Genomic DNA, 22,232 nt, shown 5'->3' with positions numbered 1-22,232 from the left:
CTACCTCTGGCCTGGAACGCCCTCCCTCCTCCTGACAGATAATTGCTCTCCCCCACTTCAAAGCCTTCCCTGACTAAATCCTCCTCTCCTCTTCTCCCACTCCCTTCTGCGCCGCTCTTACTTGCTCCTTCATTCATCCTCCCTCCCATCCCCACAGCACATAGGGATAAATCGGTATATATCTGTAATTTATTTATTTATGTATTTATTTATTTATATCAATGTCTGTCTCCTCCTCTAGACTGTGAGCTCGTTGTGGGCAGGAATGTGTCTGCTTGTTGTTATATTATATCGTCCCAAGTGCTTAGTACAGTGCTTTGCACACAGTAAGTGCTCAATAAGTACAATTGAATGAATGAATGAATGAATGAATAGTGGACAGAGCTCAGACCTGGGAGTTAGAAAGACCTGAGTTCTAATTCCGGCTCCACCACTTCTCTGGGCCTCATTTACCTCATCTGGAAAATGGGGATGAAGACCGTGAACCCCATGTGGTCCGTGGACTGTGTTCAACCTGATTAGCTTGTATCTCCCCCAGCACTTAGAACAGTGCTTGACACATAGTAAGTGCTCAACATTAATAAATACCATTGACTGACAGATATCGACCTGGAATTCCCTCTTTCCGGCTCCTAAGCCCACAGACCACGGCTCCCCACCCTTTTATAGAGCCCTCATAAAACCTTCATAAAGCTCTCCTAAAATCCCACACCCTCCAATAAGACTTCCCCAATTAACTTCCAATTAACACCGTGAGAAGCAGCGTGGTCTAGTGGAGAGAGCAGGAGCCTGAAAACAGAAGGACCTGGGTTCTAATCCCAGCTCCGCCACTTGTCTGTCGTGTGACCTTGGGCCAGTCACTTCACTTCTCTGTGCCTCAGTTACCTCATCCGTAAAATGGGGATCAAGACTGAGCCCCACGTGGGACAGGGACTCTGTCCAGCCTGATTAGCTTGTGTCTACCCCAGCGCTTAGTACAATGGCTGGCACATAGAAAGCACTGAAACAAATACCATAAAAAAAACCTCCTAGCATCCTAAGTCACGTCAACTCCTCAGTTATCTATCTATAGCATTTACATATTTGTTTATACTCTTCCTCAGCACTTGTGGGCACATATTATATAATCATTTGCACTGTCAATTGATTCTGATTACCCTGTGTGTAAATATTTTCATGCCTATGTATGTGTGTAGAGAAGCAGGTGGCTCAGTGGAAAGAGCCCGGGCTTGGGAGTCAGAGGTCATGGGTTCTAATCCCGGCTCTGCCACTTGCCAGCTGGGTGACTTTGGGCAAGTCACTTTACTTTTCTGTGCCTCAGTTACCTCATCTGTAAAATGTACATCGCCTTGATTCTATTTAGTTGCCATTGTTTTTACGAGATGTTCTTCCCCTTGACTCTGTTTATTGCCATTGTTCTCGTCTGTCCGTCTCCCCCGATTAGACCGTAAGCCCGTCAAACGGCAGGGACTGTCTCTATCTGTTGCCGACTTGTTCATCCCAAGCGCTTAGTACAGTGCTCTGCACATAGTAAGCGCTCAATAAATACTATTGAATGAATGAATGAATAAAATGGGATTTAAAAACTGTGAGCCCCACATGGGACAACCTGATCACCTTGTATCCCCCCAGTGCTTAGAACAGTGGTTTGCACCTAGTAAGCGCTTAACAAATGCCATTATTATTATTATTATTATTAAAATGCAAGTTCCTTATGGGCAGGGAACCTGTCTTGTTCTTCTGCTGTACAGTGCATTGCGCTCAGTGGGTGCTCAATAAATACCTTTATTCATTCAGTCAGTCATTCAATCCTATTTATTGAGCACCTACTGTGTGCAGAGCACTGTAGTAAGCACTTGGAAAGTACAATTCAGCAATAAAGAGAGACAATCCCTGCCCACAATGGGCTTACAGTCTATAAAACAATCAGTGACATTCATTGAGTACTTACTGTGTGAAGAGCACTGTACTGAGCCACTGGGTAAGTATACTAATGTGGAGTTGTTACACACGATCCCTGCCCACAAGGAACTTACAGTCTACCGGTGGAGCTTAGAGTCTAGCTGTTTACTACTTCATCTGAAGCTGACCCAATGAAATGCCTCATAGGGTTATAGAAAAAAATGGATGTTTGGCTAAACGTCATCTGTAAATCTCAATCTCCTGTGTTTCACTGAGTGGATAAAAATATCAGGACGGTTTACTCCAATGTCTATATTTTGATTTTTATCACCAATTTTATTTATAAAAGTTGTTGCCTTGTGGTTCGGTGTTTTACTTTAAAGTATCGTTCCAATATAAGGCCGTATTTGCTTGCTAACTTAGTTTAAATGCATTTGAATCTATAACAGTATTAAGCAAAATCAGGCACCGTAGAAAATATTTGTTTCTGTAGGGTTGTCTTCTGCAGCAGAAAGAAGGGTGCTGCAGAAATCTAATAAATGAATTAAAGGTGGCTCCGGTCACAGAAGTTTGGGATAGAGAAGCCGTACGGCCTAGGGGAAAGAGCCCGGTTCTGGGAGTAGAGGACCTGAGATCTAATCCCCGCTCCGTCAGGTACCTGCTGTGTTACCTTGGGGAAACCACTTCGCTTCTCTGAGCTTCAGTTTCCTCAACTGTCAAATGGGGATTCAATACCTGTTCTCCCTCCTAGGTCGTACCTGATTCACCTGCATCTCCTCCAATGCTTAGACCAGTACTTGACACAAAATGTCCGCTTAATAAATACCATAATGATAATAACTCCTGCAGTACCTTGTTCACCACTATCCCTCCTCCAACTTTAGCACATTCCCTTCCTCCTGCCGTGGACTCCCTCCCTCTTCATATCTGCCACACCACAACGACCCCCACCTTCAAAGTCCTCTAGGCAGTAAGCCCTTGGTGGGCAGGGAATGTGTCTACCAACGCTGTTATGTTGTACTCTCCCAAGCACTTAGTACAGTGCTCTGCACACGGTAAGCGCTCAATAAAAACCATTGATCGATTGCAATAATAATTATAATTACGGTACTTAGTTCATGGCTAAGTACCATTCTGAATCCCCCTTTTACAGGTGAGATCACTGAGGCCCAGAGAAGTGAAGCGACATGCCCAAGGTCAGACTGCAGACATGTGGCAGAGCTGGGACTAGAACCCAGGCCCTTCTGACTCCCAGCCCCGCGCTCTATCCACTATCCACCGTACCTCCATCTCAGCCAGATCTCGCCTCTGGCTTGGAACACCCTCCCTCTTCATATCCGACGGACGATGACTCTCCCTACCTTCAAAGCCTTACTGAAAGCACATCTCTTCCAAGAGGCCTTCCCTGACTAAACCCTCACTTCCTCTTCACCCACTCCCTTCTGTGTCGCCCTTGTTCTTGGCTCTGCTCCCTTTTTCACACCCCCCGCCCCCCGACTCAGCCCCTCAGAACTCCTGTCCATATCCGTAATTTATTTATATTAACGTCCGTTTCGCCCTCTGGACTGTAAGCTCTTCGTGAACAGGGAACGTGCTTATTGTTCTATCGTACTCTCCCAAGTGCTTAGTACAGTGCTCCGCACACAATGACAGCTTAATAAATACGATTGATTGATTGAGGCTGGCACGGAGGGCATAGACTGGTGCGCACATCTGACCAGACCCAGGCCCAGACCAGCTCTCGCTGAGGAGCGGTATCAATCAGTCAGTCAGTGGTACTTATTGAGTGCTTACTGTGTGCAGAGCACTCTACTAAGTGCTTGGGAGAATACAGTGTAACACTGAACAGACACATTCGCTGTCTAGAGGGGGAGCCATAGTCAGGGAAGGCTTCTTGGAGGAGGCGTGATTTGACTAGGCTTTGAAGGTGGAGAGAGTATTGATCTGTTAGATGCGAAGTGGGAGGGAATTCCAGGGAATCTGAAAAGATTAGGACTCTAGACTGGAAAGACAGAGACAGATAAGGCCGCCACTGAAGTTCCCGAGACCGTGAAGGGTATCACCGCAGAGACTTCCATCTTACCTGGACCTGGGTCCGGTTTTCAGCCCCGAAAAGGGAGTCGGGCCCAGGCCGGCCGATTCTTGAATAGAGGAGGCAGAGCGGCCTCACGGAAAGGGAGAATGAGGGCTCGTAGTTGGGAGATCCAGGTTCTAATCCCGTCTCCGCCACCTGCCTTCTGTTTGACCTTCAGCAAGTCACCGAGCCTCTCTGGGCCTCGGTTTCCTCGTTTACTAAATGGGGATAAAATCCCCGTTCTCTGTCTCCCTCTTAGACTGTGTGAGCCCCATGTGGGACAGGGACTGGGTCCGATCTGATTATCGTGGCTCTACCCCGGCATGTAGCACAGTGCTTGTACACAGTAAGCGTTCAGTAAACACCAGCATCATCAGGGCCAAATCCGGCTCACCCTACTTCAAGAGCCGGAGACCGAGGCGTGCCCAAGGAGAGAAAGACGGGGAGGAAGGAAGTCAACGACGCGGGGAGGGGGAGCAAATTGGACAGCGGAGCAGCAGCTTGGAGGAAGGAGGCGGAGGCTGGTTGATGTGTGTGTCTATTTATTGGCACAGAGCATCCTTGCAGGGCCTGGCCCTCCCCACCCCCATCGTCCATGTAAAAATAAACTCTGCCCCTCCCTCCCTCTCCCCTTCCCCTCATCCCTCCCCACCTCTCCCATCTTCACTTTACACAGGCCTGTGGGAGAACCGGCCCACACCCTCAGTCATTTCTCCTAAGACACTGCGGTTGCTGGCACCGCCCCCTCCCCCAAATCAGTGCCTGGGCAGGAGGCAAGGTGCAGAGGCTTCTGCCCCAAGGTAGGGGCACCGGGCAGGGCAGCGGCGGCGATTGAGAGCGGCAGGATGAGGTTCTACCCCCTGGGGTTTGCGGGGGATCTGAGGAGCAGCTGCTGGGAGAGGACCCCAGGGTCTCACGGGGCTGGGGGCTTGGGAACGGCAGGTGGGGCGGAGGTGGTAGATCGCCTGAAGCAAAGGGCTTTTATATGGGTCCACGAGGAAACTTCAGGGCTTTCTTATGGGTCCTCGGTGAAATTTCATCATCTCCCGGTAGGCCCCAGGACCCAGGTGTGGAGTTGGGATAGGAGGGCCAAGAGATCGTTACCCAGAAGGTTCTTCCTCTGACCCGGCTAGCCTTTTGAAGGAGTCTGGGAGTCCACTGGCTGGGGACAGAGACTTCTCTCTTTCTCTCTCTCCTTCTCCCTCCCACCCAACTCTCCCTCTTCTTTTCCCTCTCCCTCTCTCTACTGAAATGGCTTATCTGGGATGAAGGGGCTGGGTCTCGCTTCTGTTTCTGCCAGAGCCCTTGGAATTCCCACCCCCTGCCCGACGCTGCTTTGTGCAAGTGACCGAGCTGCTCCCTCCTCTCCCCCACCCCCGACGCCCCGTCCCCATCCCTCCGTCCTTCTCCGGGGGCCCGGAGAGCCTGACTTCCTCTCTACCCGACGGTGTCTGGCCGGAGGGGGTGGGGTGGGAGCCTGGAACCCGTCTCAGCTAGGGCCGTCACAGTGAAGGAGGGGAGGACCCTGGCAGAAACAGAGCCTCCCCCGGCAGTGGCACAACGTGGTGGTGGCGGGAGATTGACAGGAGAGGCGTGGTTCCACTCTGCGGCGAGGGAGAACAAAGGGTCCCGGGAAAGGCCTGTCCTGCTCCTGCAGGAGGGCCAGGGAGGGAGAGCAACGGGCCTAGCGGCCCCGAGGCCCCTCTCCGCAACCCCACTGCGGAGGACCCCTGGGGAGGAGGGGGAGGAAGAGCAGTCCTGGGGTCCTGGGGGGAGAGGACGGGGGGGGGGGGGAAAGGGAAGGGCTGTCCGAGGAGGCCGTCTGCCCCTACCACACCTCGCAGAGCTGCCCAGGGTTCATGGGAGAGCCCACGGGGCAGCCGAAGTGCTGGAGGAAGTCCCGGGAGTTGGAGAGCGTGCCCAGCACACGGAAGCGGGCGGGGCTGTGCGGGTCCGTGACCAAGCCCTCGTGCGAGCTCTCAGGCGTGCGCACCGAACACCACACCTGTGGGCCGAGAGAGAGAGGGAGAGACAGGAGACGGGCGTCCGAGATCCCCCCCTTTCCTCCCTCCCCTAACCCCCAGTCCACCCTTCCAACTCCAGGTCCAGACCTCCGGCCTTCCCTCTTTCGAATCCTAACCCCGTCTGGCTCCAACCCCAAAGCAACCCATTCGTCTAGCGCAGCCCCACCCCCTGACCACGACAGACCGGGCTGTCGTTCGGGATGAACCGGGCTCTTCCCTCAAACTCTGCCTCTAAACCCGGGCTGCAGGCTGAGCCTCCCCAACCCCTTGGGGTGGGAACCACGTGCTTGGTTCAGGATACCATCTGGGGCCACCTACTCTCTCGCCCCAGGGAGACCCTGAGAGCGGAGAGTCGGGGGAGGAGGGGGAAGGGGAGAAGGGAGCGAGAACCCCTCAGACCAGCCAGACCGCCTGTCCGATACAAGGTGGGAAAACACGGGAGGGTGGCAACGAGATGGCGACGGACCTGTTCTCCGGGCACCGCCCTCGTCTGAGTACGAGCTCTCTCTCAAACCCGGGGCGGAAGGCATCACGCGTGCGTCTCGGCATCCGCCACTTAGCCCTCCTGGCCGGTAGGGCCATGATTTATTACTGATATTGTTACTATTATCAATAATACTACTTATTACTAATAATAATGTTAAAAATAATGATAATAGTACTTGTTAAGCGCTTATTTGTCAAGGGCCGGGATAGATACCAATTAATTAGGTTGGATACAGTCCTCGTACGACACGGGGCTCACTCACTTCCTCCCCGTTTTACAGATGAGGAACTGAGGCCCAGAGAATAATAATAACGATCGTATTTGTTAAGCGCTTACTAGGTGTCTAAGCGCTGGGGTAGATACAAGGTAATCGGGTTGTTCCGCGTGGGGCTCACAGACTCGATCCCCATTTTACAGATGAGGTAACCGGGCCCCAACGAAGCGAAGTGACTGGCCCGAGGTCACCCGGCAGACGTGGCAGGGCCGGGATTAGAACCCAGGTCCTTCTGACTCCCAGGTCCGGGCTCCAATCACTAGGCCACGCTGCTTAGAGGGTGGACCAGGGGCAGGGAGTCTGCAGGGGCGAGCAGGGCAGGGCAGGGAAGCACTGGAGGAGGTGGGAGGAACGAGGCAAAGTAGGCCGCAAGGCCGCTAGGCCGCAGGCACGGATCGCGTCCTAACTCTCTTGTACGTTCCCAAAAGCTCTGCCCACGGGAAGCGCTCAACAAATGTGACAGACGAATGGGCCGACTGAAGGAGAGCAGAGTTTACAGAGGGGAGATTCAGGCCTGTGAAGAGTCAGGGAAGAGGCCTTTTGGGGGAGGGATGGGGGGAAGGAGGTGGCCGGGGTCAGGGTGGGAGTAAGGAGCAGCAGGAAGCCGAGAGGTCACCCGGGAGCTGCAGCCCCTCCTCTGAGGTACCTGGGCAAATCCCACAAAGAAGAGCTGATGGTTGGTGAGTCCCACTGCTGGCAGGCGCTGTTCTTCGCCGTGTTTTCGCAGCCACACTTTGTAAGCCTGGCGACAACCGGAGAAGACGCTGCCGCCATCCAAGACCTGCCGCCTCTACCCGGCCACGCTGGCCCTTGAACGTGGAACGGCTCCCCTCTGCCAAATTCCACTCCTCTCCTTCTCCAGAGTTTTCTCATTATCGTACTCTCCCAAGAACGTAGTGCGGTGCTCTGCACCCAGTAAGCGCTCAATAAATACGACTGAATGAATGAATCCCGGCCATTCCCCAACCCTTCGGGACCGTGACTGGTACGCTAATTTCTCTCAGAGCACTCTTGCCATTATTGTGCGCTAAACTTCTGTGGGGTGTAGTTTTGTCTTGTCTTCCCTGCTAGATTGCAAACCTTCTGTGAGCAGGGCGTGGGTCTGTTTTGTCCGTATAGAACCCCTCGAGCACTAAGCACCCGTGGATCCACGATAAATAATGATAATTATAATTACGGTACTGGTTAAGCACTTAGTAGGTATCAAGCACTGTTCACTGTGCACCCTCTTTTCTCAGTGACTGATCTGCCATTGACCGAGAACGCTCCGACCAGGGCCTCCTCCTCCTCCTCCTCACCCTGAGGAAGTTGTGTGGAGCGGAGGGAAGTTGTGTGAGCGGCCTCAGCGGGCCTGGGCACAACCTTCCCCACGGGGGTGGAGTCCGCCACTGTGAGAGGCCTCAGCGGACCTAAGGACACCCTCCTCTGGAGATACTCATGATAATTTTGGTACACGTTAAGTGCTTACAATGTGCCAAGCACTGTTTTAAGCACCGGGTAGATACAAGTTAATCAGGATGGGCAGCGTCCCTGTTTCAGATGGGCCTCACAGTCTTAAACCCCATTTTAGAGGTGAGGTAACTGAGGCCCAGAGATGACCTGGCCAAGGTCATAGAGCGGGCATTAGAACCCAGATCCTCCCGACTCCCAGGCCCGTGCCCTGTCCGCTAAGCCATGATGGTCACCTTCAGTGTAATCCCCGAAAAAACTGACGAGAAGGAGAGGATCACCCCACCCCCCGGAGTTTAGTGGGTGGGGATGGGCCAGTTTCATTTTGCCACAGGCGAGGATGGGGGGGACTCACATTGTAGGCGGCCTTGAGCCCCCCGTTGTCAGCAATGTTTTCGCCTAAAGTCTGGCGCCCATTGAGCCGCTCGCCGTTGACGTGGTACTGCCCGTACTGCTCTTCCATGCAGGCCGTGCGGTTCCGGAATGCTGCCAAGGAGGCGTTCTGCCACCACGGACGCAGATTCCCTTCCTTGTCGTATTCGCGCCCTGGAGTAATCGTCATAATAACAATAATAATAGTACTCGTTAAGCGCTTACTATGTGCTAAGCACGGTTCTAAGTGCTGGGGTAAGTCCAAGGTAATCAGGTCCCCACATGGGGCTCACAGTCTAATAACAATGATGGCATCTGTTAAGCGCCTACTTTGTGCCAAGCACTGTTCTAAGGAATAGGGTGGTTATAAGCAAATCGGGTTGGATACCGTCCCTGTCCCCCATGGGGCTCACCGTCACAACCCCCGTTTTACAGATGAGGTAACTGAGGCCGAGAGAAGTGAAGTGACTTGCTCAAGGTCATCGAGCAGACATGCGGCAGAGCCAGGATTAGAACCCATGACCTTCTGACTCCCAGGCCTCTGCTCTATCCATTCTGCCGTGCTGCTTCTCACTCTGCCGTGTTACTTCTCTAAGTAGGAGGGAGGACTGGTACTGAATCTCCACTTTATAGATGAGGGAACTGAGGCCCAGAGAAGTGAAGTGACTTGTCCAATGTTACCCAGTGGGTAAGCGAAGCGAAGGAGCTGGGATTAGAACCCAGGTCCTCTGACTCCTGGGCCCAGGCTCTTCACCCTTCACCTGGAAAGGAGTCCCAGCCATCCCCCAGTACAAACCCAAAAGATCAATCAGCTGCAGGGTAGAGGCGTAGTGGATAGAGCTGCTTAGTACAGTGCTCTGCACAGAGTAAGTGCTCAATAAATTCAATTGAATGAATGAATGAATGGAGCATGGGCCTGGGCGTCAGAAGATCATGGGTTCTAATCCAGGCTCTGCCACTTGTCTGCTGTGTGACCTCGGGGCAAGTCACGTCACTGCTCTGGGCCTCAGTTCCCTCATCTGCCAAATTGGAATTGAGACAGTGTGCCCCATATGGGGCAGGGACTGTGTCCAACCCTATTCGTTTGTATCCACCCCAGCGCTTAGAACGGTGCCTGGCACATAGTAAGCACTTAACAAATACCATACCATAAAAAATAGAGGGCTGCCAGCACGGTCCCGGCCCCGGGGAACCAGGAACTTCTGGCCAAAAGTCGGGGAAGAAGCCAGGCTCCATGGCCTGAGCGGGCTGAGGCAAGGGAATAGAGCAACTCGAAGTTGAGCTTATGCAAGAAACCACGGCGGGGGAATGGAGGGGTCTTAGGCAACAACAGTAAAGGAAGTGAGGGAGGAGCAGCCCAGAGGATCCCTTAGAGCCCTTACCTTGGTCATCAAAGGCGTGGGTCAGCTCATGGCCCATAACCACTCCGATGCCCCCGAAGTTCAAGGCCCTGTTCAAAGGCGGGCCAGAGGTCAAAGTTGTCGTCGTTCAACGTTCAAGGCTGTCCTGTTCAGAGATCTCCCTCTGCCCTGGCCCACGGCCTCCCCCCGTAGACAATCTGGAAAAGGTGTCTGTCCTTCCCATTCTCCTTGTGTCTCCCAGGCTTCTTTCTCACAGACTTCTATTCATTCATTCATTCAACCGCATTTACGGCGCGCTTACTGTGTCCAAAGCACTATACCAAGCGCTTGGAAGAGTACGATACAACAATAAACAGACATTCCCAGCCCACAGGAAGTTTCCAGTCTTCCAGTCTCAGGCTCGCGCTGTTCCTCGGGTCCTCGGCCCCCTCGTCCTCCCGTCTCTTCATTCGTTCGGTCGTATTTATTGAGCGCTGACTGCGTGCAGAGCACTGTACCGTCTCCCGCTCCTCTCCGCCCCCTCCCCAGCCCAGCCAGGCCCGAGCTCACTTGGGATGGTTCCGGGCATAGAACGGGGCCTGCAGGATGCCGGCAGGGAAGACGATCTCATTCTTGGTTGGAAGGTAATAGGCGTTCACCGTCTGGGGAGTCATGCTCCATCTGTGGAAAAAGGGAGAGGGCAGGGCTCAAACTGTCCTAGCCGAGGCTTCGGCCTATCGGACCGTCGGCCCCCCGCCCCCGGGACCACCACCACTCCCACCCAGAGCGGACTCCCCTCCCGTCCCTTGACCGCCCGCCCTCCGCGGCCCCCGACCCCGCTCAACCCCTCTGGCAGGTGCAAGCCCCCCGTTCTCCGCCCTCCGCCCCAAGCCCAGGGGTCCCCCCCCCCTCCCGCCGTGGCCCCGCTCCTCTCACTGGTCCCGGTTGGGAGGCTTGCGCAGCTGGTCGGCCATCACTTTGGCAGAGAAGTTGTACAGATTCAGCATGTTCTGGAAGAAGGAATCTTCCGAAACTTCGTACTGCAGGGAGGGGAGGGTGGGGACGAGGGAAATCCAGGAGAGAGAAAGAAAGAGAATAAGGAGAATTCCTGGCACCGAAGGGACGGATGGGCGTCCCACCTCCTTCTCCCCAACCCCGGGACTCCAAGTGAAAGATCTGGGCTCTGCTTCAGGACCCTCGAAGACACCTGCCCCTACCCGTAAGGCCCCTTGGCGAGGGCCAAGTCCGTGATGGATGGATCGATGGTGAGAAGCAGCATGGCCTAGAGAAAAGATCACGGGCCTGGGCGTCAGAGGACCCGGATTCTAATCCCGGCTCTGCAGACTGCTTGCTGTGTGACCTTGGGTAAGTCACTTCACTTCTCTGGGCCTCAGGTCTCCTGTTCTCCCTCTTACTTAGATTGTGAGCCCCAAGTGGGATGGGGACTGTGTCCAACCTAATTAACTTGTATCTATCCCAGAGCTTAGAGCAGTGTTTGACATATAGTAGTGCTGAACAAATCCATAAAAAAAAAATAATTAATTATGATATTTGTTAAGCACTTAGTGTTATAAGCACTAGGGTGGAGACAAGGTAATCAGGTTGTCTCATGTGGGGCTCACAGTCTTAAGCCTGATTAGACTGTAAGCCCATCAAACGGCAGGGACCGTCTCTATCTGTTGCCGACTTGTTCATCCCAAGCGCTTAGTACAGTGCTCTGCACATAGTAAGCGCTCAATAAATACTATTGAATGAATGAATGAAAAGCCCCATTTTACAGAGGAGGTAACTGAGGCACAGAGAAGTTAAGTGACTTGCCCAAGTTCACACAGCAGACAAGTGGCGGAGGCGGGATTAGAACGCACATCCCTTGACTCCCAAGCTCATCCTCTTGCCACTAAGCCACGCTGCTTCTCTTAATACATAAATCAGTGGGATTTATGGAGCACATACTGTGTGCAGAGCACTGAACTAAGGTGCTTGGAAGAGCGCAATAGAGCTAGAAGACGCAAGCCCTGCCCTCAAGGAGCTGACAGTCTAGCGGGGAAGACGGACACTAAAGCGGTGATAGTGATGAGGGAACGGGGAAGGGTGAAGAGGCCTGGCCCGACTCCAGGGAAGGAGAGAAGGGACAGGGAGACACTCACCCCGTCGTACACATCATCCAGCTCCTTGGGTTCCAGAATGAAATCGGGGAATCCAATCATGTCGTAGATGGCCTCTGCCTGAGAAGTTGGGGGGAGGGATAGTTGTCCTTCAGCTCTCCCCAGGATACGGGTCCGGTCCCTTCCCCGCAACCCTAACCCTCTTCCCGGAATCGTTCTCCAGCCTGTCCCGGCCGTCCCTCACCTTTTCCTTGGCGGCCTGCCGGGTCTTCTCGTCCATCCATTCAAGCTGCCCCAGGGCCTCCTCAAAAGCTGCCCGGATCTCACTGATCATCCCTTCTGCCTGGGGCGGGGAGTGGGGAGGGGAAAGCCGAATCAGGCCAGACCAGCAAGACTCAAGTCCTCCTCCCGCCCCTCAGCCCTTAACACACACAAACACACACATACCCATTCATTCAGTTGCATTTATGGAGTGCTTACTTCATGCAAAGCACTGTACTAAGCGCTTGGGAGAATAGCACGGCCTAGTGGATAGAGCACAGGCCTGAAGGACATGGGTTCTAAACCTGGTTCCGCCACTTGTCTGCTCTGTGACCTTGGGCAGGTCACTTCACTTCTCTGTGCCTCGGGTACCTCATCTGTAAAATGGCGATTAAGACTAGGAGCCCCGTGAGGGACAGGGACTGTGTCCCCCTGATTAGTTTGTTTCTATCCCAGCGCTTAGAACAGTGCTTGACACATGGTAAGCACTTAGATACTGTAACTATAATCATTCTTATTCATTCAGTTGAATTTACTGAGCACTTAACCTGTGCAAAACACTACACTAAGTGCTTGGGAGAGTAGAGTATAACAATAAACAGACACATTCCCTGCCCAAGAGCTTACAGTCTAGAGGGGGAAGGCAGACATTAATAAAAATAAATAAATTACGGCTGTAAACATCCCGCACAACACATGCACACACACATCCCACACAACACAGACACACATCCCACGTAATATACACACGCACACACAGTGGGGGCTTGCCCCTCTCCCCAATAGCTCTGTAGCAACAAGGAGTTTTGCCATTTCTTCGATTGTCCGAATCCCCTACAAGCTCAGGGCCGGGAGAGGTAGGCTTCAGGCCACCCGACAAGGGGCTAGACTCAAAGGGACTCACAACGTCCTTGCTTTCCCGATCGAAGGTGGCCTTCACAAACAGGGAGCCCAGAGCAAAGCCGAGGGCGTCGTCTGTGTTGGAGATGCAGGTCTGCCAGCGTGGAGTACAGGACTGCAGCGAGGTAAAATGGAGTCAGTTTCCCCCGACCTAATTCTAATTCTGTTCCCCAACCTACTGTGCTCAGTTACCTCATCTATAAAATGGGGATTAAAACTGTAAGCCCCATGTGGGACATAAACTGAGGTCAACCTGATTAGCTTGTAGCTACCCCAGTACGATGCCTGTCATATATTAAACACTTAACAGAGAAGCAGCATGGTCTAGTGGATAGAACACCGGCCTGGGGGCCTGAAGGACCTGGGTTCTAAACCCGGCTCTGCCATATTCATTCATTCATTCAATCGCATTTATTGAGCGCCTACTACGTGCAGAGCACTTTACGCAGGGCTTGGAATGGACAATTCGGCAACGGAGACAATCCCTGCCCAATAACGGGCTCAGAGTCGAAACGGGGGAGGCAGCAAAGCGAAACAGAACAAAACAAAACAAATAGTCCGGCATAGATATCATTGAGATAAGTAGAATCATAGATATATACACCTCACTAACAAAATAAATAGAGTAATAAATAATATATACAAATATGCACAATGCTGTGGGAAGGGGAAGGGGGAAGAGCAGAGGGCGGGAGAAGAGGGAATGGGGAGGGAAGGAGGAGCAGAGGGAAAGGGGGGCTCAGTGTGGGAAGGCCTCCTGGAGGAGGTGAGCTCTCAGGAGGGCTTTGAAGAGGGGAAGAGAGTTCGTTTGGCGGAGGCGAGAAGGGAGGGCGTTCCGGGACCGCGGGAGGACGTGGGCCAGGGGTCGATGGTGGGATAGGTGAGAACGGGGGGCGGTGAGGAGGTGGGCGGGGGAGGAGCGGAGCGTGCGGGGTGGGGAGTAGAAAGAGAGAAGGGAGGAGAGGTAGGAGGGGGCAAGGGGATGGAGAGCTCTGAAGCCCAGAGTGAGACATTTTGTCTTGTGCGGAGGTTGACTGTCAACCACTGGAGGTTTTTGAGGAGGGGAGTGACATGCCCAGAGCCTTTCTGTAGGAAGATGATCCAGGCAGCGGAATGAAGAATAGACTGGAGAGACAGAAGGAAGGGAGATCCGAGAGGAAGCCGACACAATAATCCAGTCGGGATATTATGAGAGCATAATGCCATACGTCTGCTGTGTGACCTTGGACAAGTCCCTTCACTTCTCTGGGCCTCAGTTTTCTCCTCTGTAAAATGAGGATCCAGACTATGAGCCCCACGTGGGACGGGGACCGTGTCCAACCTGATTAACTTGTATCCCCCCCACCCCAACACTAAGAACAGTGCCTGGCACAGAGTAAGAGCTTAACAAGTACCATAATTATTATTATCATCATTATTATTGTCACCTTCTTGCTGCCATAGAGTGTCTCCAGCAGTTTCTCCTGAGCATTCTCAAAGCGCTGGTCCAAGTTGGAGGCGGTCTTCTGCACCAGATTCCATATCATGTAATTGTTCAGAATGCTAACGGGTAGGGTGAAGGGAGGGAAGGTCAGGAAGATAACACCCCCTCTCCTATCCGACACCTCACCTCTGTGCCGGAGTACTTGTTCTGGGGGTGCAGAGCAGTGACTGCATTCATTCATTCAATCGTATTTATTGAGCCCTTACTGTGTGCAGAGCACTGTACTAAGCGCTTGATGCACCCGCGCGTGCCGGCCCGCAGTAGCGTGCCTAATCTGGGGGTGAAACTCTTTGCGTTACCATACACCTTCAAGTGTGGGCAGGGAATGTGTCTGTTCATTGTTGTGCTTAGAGAAGCAGTGTGGCTCAGTGGAAAGAGCCCGGGCTTGGGAGTCAGAGGTCATGAGTTCGAATCCCGGCTCTGCCACTTGGCAGCTGTGTGACTGTGGGCAAGTCACTTCACTTCTCTGTGCCTCAGTTACCTCATCTGTCAAATGGGGATTAACTGTGAGCCTCACGTGGGACAACCTGATTCCCCTGTATCTACCCCAGCGCTCAGAACAGTGCTCTGCACATAGTAAGCGCCTAACAAAAGCCAACATTATTATTACTTAGGACAGCCCTCAGCGCAGAGTAGGGGCTCAATAGATACGATCAAATGAAGGAGTGAACGAGGTACGGGTGTGTGACGGGGTTTGGAACTGGGGGCGTAGGCAGGGACACGAAAGCATGCGACAAGAAGGCCAGTGGAGAGAAAGATAAATAACTAGGTCTGTCTTAGGGTGGCTCTCACGGTGCCAGCCATCCGGGACTTCAGACGAACTGACCTATCTCTAGGGGGCTCAGCGTCGCGATTAGCCATTCCGTCTCCCTGGGTCGCATCCAGGTTCCCACTCACGGGCTGGGATACCCCTCCCCCTGCCCCCCGGGCGGGAGGTCCCCCTTGCCCCGTGTCTGCCCAGGACACCCGTGGCCAAGCCTCCCACCTGCTCTCCGTGCGGTTGATGAGCTCCGACACCTGCTCCAGGTAGTCCGTCCCATACACCACCACCGGCTCCGTCTCCGACATTTCCAGGGGTGCAAATGCGAAGGACAGAAACTCCAGCCAATCCACGGCAGGCGCCACGATCTGGAGGAAGGGAGGGCTGGGTTGGGACCAGTGAACCTTGCCCCTTCTCCGTCTCCCACTCCCTTCTGCGTCGCCCCGACTTGCTCCCTTTATTCGTTCCCGCCCCCCCAGCCCACAGCACTTATTCCATATCTGTAATTTATTTACTTATAGGAATGTCTGTCTCCCCCTCTAGACTGTAAGCTCAATGCGGGCAGGGAATGTGTCCGTTTATTGTTATACTGTACTCTCCCAAGCGCTTAGGATGGTGCTTTGCTACTGTTTATAGTATTTACTACTCTTTATAGTAATAGTAAATATTACTGACTGACTGACTGACTGACTTGCCTCGTGTTTACACAGGGTCACCTACCCTGGTCCCCCTTCACCTCCCACGAAGACCCAGAAACCTCTTCCGGTTGCCGTAGCAACCCCAACGGGCCGCGTGGTGCTGCCGAGGGTCCCGCACCTGCAGGGCCGCTCGCCTTCCCCCTTCCCAACGTCAGGGCCGGGCTGGGGTGGGGGTTCCTCGTGCCGGGGCGGGCGTGGTCAACGGTGGCAGACCCCGGAAAGGAGGTCCCGCTCCCACCCGGCCCCGAGGACCCTCCCTCCGCAGATACCCTGCCCCGGCCCCCTTCCTCCGGCGCACCTGGAGCTGGGCGATGTTCATCTTACGGTAGATCTTCTCCTCGTCCCGCCGCTGGTCCTGGGGCACGGTGATGTTGGCCAGCTGGATCTCCAGCTCCAGCACCTGCTGCATCTGCTCCCGGGTGGAGGCCGGACTTCCGCCCAAAAGGGTGCCCAGCTCCACCATGTAGTCCAGATACGCAGCCAGCACCTGGCCCGGCCCCAGAGCCACCGCTTACAACCCGCCCCCAGGCCCCCCGCACCGCCCCAGGACCCCACCTAGCAGCGGGACCTAGCGGACGGAGCCCGGGCCCGGGAGGCAGAAGGACCCGGGTTCTAGCCTCGGCTCCGCCACTCGTCTGCTCTGTGACCGTGGGCAAGTCACTTCGCTCCTCTGGGCCTCATTTCCTTCTGTAAAATGGGGATGAAGAGCGTGAGCCTCATGTGGGACTGGATCCAACCTGATGACCTTGTATCTACCTCAGTGCTTAGAACAGTGCCTACCGCTGTAGAGAAGCAGCGTGGCTTAGTGGAAAGAGTCCGGGCTCGGGAGGCAGAGGTCGTGGGTTCTAATCCCCACCCTGCCACTTGTCTGCTGTGTGACCTCGGGCAAGTCACTTAACTTTTCTGTGCCTCAGTTACCTCGTCTGTAAAAATGGGGGTAAACAAAAAAAATGTGAGCCCCATGTGGGACAATCTGCCTGTATCTACCCCAGCGCTTAGAACAGTGCTCTGCACATAGTAAGCACGTAACAAATACCAACATTATTATTATTACTTAGTAAGCGCTTAACAAACGCCATTCAAAAAAAGAAGATCCTGCAGAAGGATTACTTGCAGGATGGTGGGAGTGAAACCCCTTTTGCCTAATTCCTTCCTTCCTTCCTTCATTTATTCCCAGGAGCCTCTAGCAAATGAGAGACAAAATCCTATTCCCTCTTAGACTGTGAGCCCCAGATGAGACAGGGACTCTGTCCAACCTGATTACCTAGTGCAGTGCAGCCCAGGGCTTAGAACAGTGCTTGGCATATAGTACCGAGTACCAAGTGCCATATAAACATAAAAAACTGGCCCTAAGGTTGTTGGACACCCCCGGCTTACAGGAGAGGAAACGGCCAATCTCTCTGGTATAACGAGGACGAATTGGAGCTTCGACTGCTACGGCGTCTCCAATGGGGACTGAGCCCTTGAAGAGTGAGAACCTGTTCTGGGGCTGAGGGTTAAATTCAGAATTCCTTACTTTCTCATTGGCAGTTCTGTTCAAGTAATAGTCACGGGAGGGCAGGAAGAGGCCTGACTGGTCCACCTACAGCGGGCAGAAAAGGCAAGGTAAATCACACATCTGCGGTGGACGGAGAGGGATCCTCTGCCGTCGTTCCTTGGAGGGACAACAACCGGGGTAGGAAGAATTCTAGTCTCTCAGTCAATCGGATCGACTGAGCGCTTACTGTGTGCAGACCACTGTGCTAAGCGCTTGGGAGCGGACAATAGAACAGTGTAACAGAGTTGGTAGACACATTCCCTGCCCACAACGAGCTTACAGTCTCCAGGAGGAGGTCTAAGTTCCAGCACGGTGGTTGGAGGAGAGTTGTCCCTGAATCAATCCATCCATCAACAGTATTTTTTGAGCGCTGACTGAGTGTAGAGCACTGTACTAAGCGCTTGGGGAGAGGACAATACAACAGAGTTGGTAGACACATTCCCCGAAGGTCCTTATTGTGTCCTCCCCCGACCCCTGTCCCTGCTGAGCCCTCTCACCTGGACGACATTGCTGTTGGAGCTCTTGGAGTCTGCGCTGACGTAGACGGTGAAGAAGGGGCTGGCTCGGTAAGTTCCCGACACCATCTTCAGCACCTCCAGGAAGTTCTCCTGGCCCCAGGGCCCTGTGATGTTCCAGCCACCTATCTGGCCGGGGGGGGGGACAAATAGGGAGCACAGCTGCCCTTTTGAGGCCTCTTTTTGAAGCATCTCCTTTCCCAGTCTTAGGGTCTCCCTACTTCCACAGCTCCCATGTGACCTCTCTACAGGCCTGGGAGTCTGAGGACCTGGGTTCTAATCCCAGCTCCCCACTGTATACCTGCAGTGTTACCCTGGACACGTCACTTAACTTCTCTGTGCTTCAATTCCTTCATCTGCAAAATGGGGATTCAAGATCCATTCCCACTCCTACACAGACTGTGAGCCCATGTGGGCCCTTTTTTTTTTTCTGGCACTTGTTAAGCGCTTACTACGTGCCAGGCACTGAACTAAGCACTGGGGTAGATACAAATTTGATCAGCTTGGACACAGTCCCCGTCCCACATAGGGCTCCCAGTCTTAATCCCCATTTTACCGATGAGGGAACTGAGATTCAGAGAAGTGAAGTGACTTGCCCAAGATCACAGAGCAGGCAAGTGACGGAGCTGGGATTAGAACCCAGGGCCTTCTGACTCCCAAGCCCCTGCTCTATCCACTAGGCCATGCTGCTTCTCTGGACCTGATTATCTTCCATCTACCCCAGGGCCTAATACAGTACTTGGCACATCACACATTATTATTGTTATTATCATTATTATTAATAATCATCATTATTAATCAATGTCTGGAGAATGACCATTGGGGGGTGCTGATTCCTGAGGTGAGAGCATTATTAATATTATGGTTGATGTCAAGAATGTTGTGGATGATATTAATAATAATATTACCCCGACGATAGCATTATTAAGATTACTGTTGATAACGTTAATAATAATATCACCACCGGGCGTCCTCCAAACGGCTCTTACCTTGTCGATGAGGTCCCTCAGCGGTTGAGCCCCCAGCTCCTCGATGCGCTGCTCCCCCAGGCAGGAGAGATAGAAGCGCCGGGTCTTACGCTCCGCCTCGCTGCTGGAGTTGAAAGTGGCGTTCTCTGTGTGCAGGACAAGGACGCCAAGTCAATACGGACCGGGGTCTGGCAAGAGCCGGAGAACAGAGAACCAGACGGGACCCCTCTACACACACAGCCCACGTGCCGGGAAGTCTGAAGTACTCGGGGGGTTTCCTACACCCCAGTTCTTGCCTCACTCAGCCCTCTCCCAGAAAATGATGAGTCCTTTAGTCCAACTCTGAGCCCTGGAGCCCCAGGAAGAATGGAAATTCCAGGCTGCTTTGGTATCTCTGCTTCATCCTCTTCGGAACACCCCACTGACGGTCACAAGTCCCACCTCTCTTCCAGACCTCCTTCCCCATTTCGTCCCGAATTTCGAGAGGCAGTGTGGCCCCGTGGAAAGAGCCCGGGCCTGGGAGTCAGAGGACTTCTAATTCCAGCTCCTCCACTTGACTGCTGTGTGACGTCGGGCAAGTCATTTCACTTCTCTTACCGCACCTCTTACCGCCTCTGTAAAATGGGGATTAAATCCTCCTCTCTCCTACTTAGACTGTGAGGCCCAAGTGAGACAGGGACTGTGTCCAACCTGAATACCTTGTATCTAGTCCAGTGCTTAGAAGAATACTTGGCACAGAATACCAAGTACCATTAAAAAAATGAAAAATTTATCTTAGGGTCGTTCCCATGGTGCAAGACCTCAGGCTGCCTGACGCATTTGTAGGGGGCTCGGCCTCCTTCCCTAAAAACTCCAAACTTCCCCTCTTCCCCTATCATCTTCTGGTTCCTTCTTTTTAGAACTCCCTTACCTCTTCCTTCTGGGAATTATGTTGCTTATTAAGCACTTACTATGTCCCAAGCGCTGGGGTAGATTCAAGATCATCAGGGTGGACCCGGTCCCGATCCCAAATGAGGCTCTAAGTAGGAGGAAGGAGGATTTAGTCCCCATTTTAAGGATGAGGTAACGGGGGCAGAGAGAAGTGACTGGCCCAAGGTCACGCAGCCGACCCGTGGCACAACTGGGATTAGAACCCAAATCCTCTGACTCCCAGGCCTGCTCTCTCTCCCCTTGGCCACGCTGCTTCTGCTTGCTTGAAGCTCATCGTGGGTAAGGGAAGGTGTTTGTCACACTGTTATGTCTCCTCTCCCAAGTGCTTAGTGAATAAATGAATGAAATCCAAGGGCTTAGTACAGTGTTTGAATGAATGATTGAATGAATCCCAAGTGCTTAGTACAGTGTTTGAATGAATGAATGAATGAATGAATGAATCCCAAGTGCTTCGTGTATGAATGAGTGAAAGCCAAGCACTTACTACGGTACTTGAATGAATGAGTGAATGAATCCCAAGTGCTTGGAGAATGAATGAAACCCAAACGCTCCTTACAGTGCTTGAATGAATGAGTGAATGAATCCCAACTGCTTAGTGAATGAATGAAACCCAAGCGCGCCGTACAGTGCTTGGATGAATGAGTGAACGAATGAAACCCAAGCGCTTAGTGAATGAATGAGTGAAACCCAGCCGTTCAGGACAGCGCTTGAATGTACGAATGAATAAATCCCGAGCGCTTAAAGAATGGCAAATGAAACTCAAGCGCTCTACACAGTGAGTGAAGGAATCCCAAGCACTTAGTGCAGTGTTTTGCATCCAGTAAGCGCTCAATAGATACGACTGATTGCCCTCGGCGTCTGAGAGGGAGAGTGTCCGCAGCCCCCCTGAGGGTTAGGGTTAGGGCTCACCTAGCAGATGCTTGAGCACGGCCTGGTTCTGGTCCCAGAGGCTGTTGAAGGTATTCCAGCGGGAGCGTCCGTCGGGCAGGGGATTTCGCTGCACCCAGCCCCCACAGGAGTACTGGTAGAAGTCCTCACAGGGGCTCACCCCCCGGTCGAGGGACTCCAGGATCTTCCCGGCCACCCGGACGCAGGCCTCCGTCAGGCAGATGGTGTGAGCCGGGTCTGCGGGGGGAAGAGGGAGGCGGGAAGGTGGGGCCCGGGAGAAGAGCTGGGCCGGAGGCTCCCCGAGGACCCGGATCCTGTCTGCTACTGTCTACTTTCCCAAGAGCCTGGTGTGATGCTCTGGCGATACTAGCGATCGATCTATCTCGCACCCGACTTCTCACTCTCATCCTGCCTCTGGCCTGGAACGGCCTCCCTCGTCGTATCTAAAAGACATCGAATCGCCCCCACTTCGAACCTCATTGAAGACCCATCTCCCCCAAGGGGTCTTCCCCGACTGAGCCCTCCTTTCCTCTTCTCCCACACCCTTCCGCGTCCCCCTGACTTGCTCCCTTTATCCATCCCCCCTCCCAGGCCCACAGCACTTATGGACGTATCTTCTTATTGATTTATTTATTCTAATGCCCGTCTCTCACTCTAGACTGTATGCTCGCCGTGGACAGGGAATGGGTCTATTGTTGTACCGTACTCTCCCAAGGGCTTAGTTCAGTGCTCCGCACACAGTAAGCGCTCAATAAATGCGACTGATTGTCTAACTGGCTGAGTGATCGATTTGGCAGTAGGGAGTGGCCGGGGAGGGGGAGATACCCGCTAGAGGTGGCAGAACTTTCACTCATTCATCCGACCGCCGTACTAAGCGCTTGGGATTCATTCCTCCGTTCACTAAGCGCTTGGGAGAGGACGACAAAACAGCGTCGACTGACGCGTTCCCTTGCCCACCTTTCGGTCCTGGAAAGCGGTCTCCGGGGGTGGGGACGGGGACGGTCATCCGCCGTCATCACTCCTCCGGTCCAACGCCCTCAAAGGGAGACGGCGTGGGGAGGCCGGGGGGTGCCGAGCCCACTTACCACGGCCGTACTGGACGCCCAGCGCCACGAGGCAGCCCAGCAGCAACACGGCCAGCAGCAGCGAGATCCCCCCCAAGGCCAGTTCCAGCTGGGTGCGGGGGCCGAGGACGGGTCCCGCTCCCTTCCGAAAACCCACCTGGGGAGAGGCGAGGAAGGCGTCAGGAGAGGTGGCCGGCCGGA

General features: G+C 53.5%; 1 protein-coding gene across 7 annotated transcripts in view; it reads right to left on the bottom strand.

Annotated features, from left to right (window-relative positions):
- Nucleotides 1–4,515: 4,515 nt before the first annotated feature.
- LOC100089260 (endothelin-converting enzyme 2) overlaps nucleotides 4,516–22,232 on the bottom strand; it is a 51,536-nt gene continuing 33,819 nt past the window's right edge. For 5 of the 7 annotated variants that reach the window (XM_029060845.2, XM_029060849.2, XM_029060883.2 and 2 more), the window contains 17 exons: nucleotides 22,053–22,188; nucleotides 20,989–21,204; nucleotides 19,171–19,295; nucleotides 18,164–18,310; nucleotides 17,646–17,711; nucleotides 16,428–16,616; nucleotides 15,657–15,799; nucleotides 14,616–14,730; nucleotides 13,193–13,303; nucleotides 12,272–12,370; nucleotides 12,070–12,147; nucleotides 10,859–10,962; nucleotides 10,493–10,603; nucleotides 9,965–10,032; nucleotides 8,566–8,756; nucleotides 7,408–7,503; nucleotides 4,517–5,981 (listed from right to left, as the gene is read on the bottom strand). In XM_029060845.2, the coding sequence (XP_028916678.1) occupies nucleotides 5,805–5,981; nucleotides 7,408–7,503; nucleotides 8,566–8,756; nucleotides 9,965–10,032; nucleotides 10,493–10,603; nucleotides 10,859–10,962; nucleotides 12,070–12,147; nucleotides 12,272–12,370; nucleotides 13,193–13,303; nucleotides 14,616–14,730; nucleotides 15,657–15,799; nucleotides 16,428–16,616; nucleotides 17,646–17,711; nucleotides 18,164–18,310; nucleotides 19,171–19,295; nucleotides 20,989–21,204; nucleotides 22,053–22,188 (2,172 nt within the window). In that variant the 3' untranslated portion in view covers nucleotides 4,517–5,804. Of the gene's footprint in view, nucleotides 5,982–7,407; nucleotides 7,504–8,565; nucleotides 8,757–9,964; nucleotides 10,033–10,492; nucleotides 10,604–10,858; nucleotides 10,963–12,069; nucleotides 12,148–12,271; nucleotides 12,371–13,192; nucleotides 13,304–14,615; nucleotides 14,731–15,656; nucleotides 15,800–16,427; nucleotides 16,617–17,645; nucleotides 17,712–18,163; nucleotides 18,311–19,170; nucleotides 19,296–20,988; nucleotides 21,205–22,052; nucleotides 22,189–22,232 lie in introns of all 7 variants that reach the window. The other 2 variants (XM_029060903.2, XM_029060828.2) reach the window with 1 other exon arrangement.

The sequence above is a fragment of the Ornithorhynchus anatinus genome, chromosome 1 (genome assembly GCF_004115215.2).
Source record: "Ornithorhynchus anatinus isolate Pmale09 chromosome 1, mOrnAna1.pri.v4, whole genome shotgun sequence".
Classification (NCBI taxonomy): domain Eukaryota; kingdom Metazoa; phylum Chordata; class Mammalia; order Monotremata; family Ornithorhynchidae; genus Ornithorhynchus; species Ornithorhynchus anatinus.
This window is presented reverse-complemented; position numbering and strand designations above follow the sequence as displayed.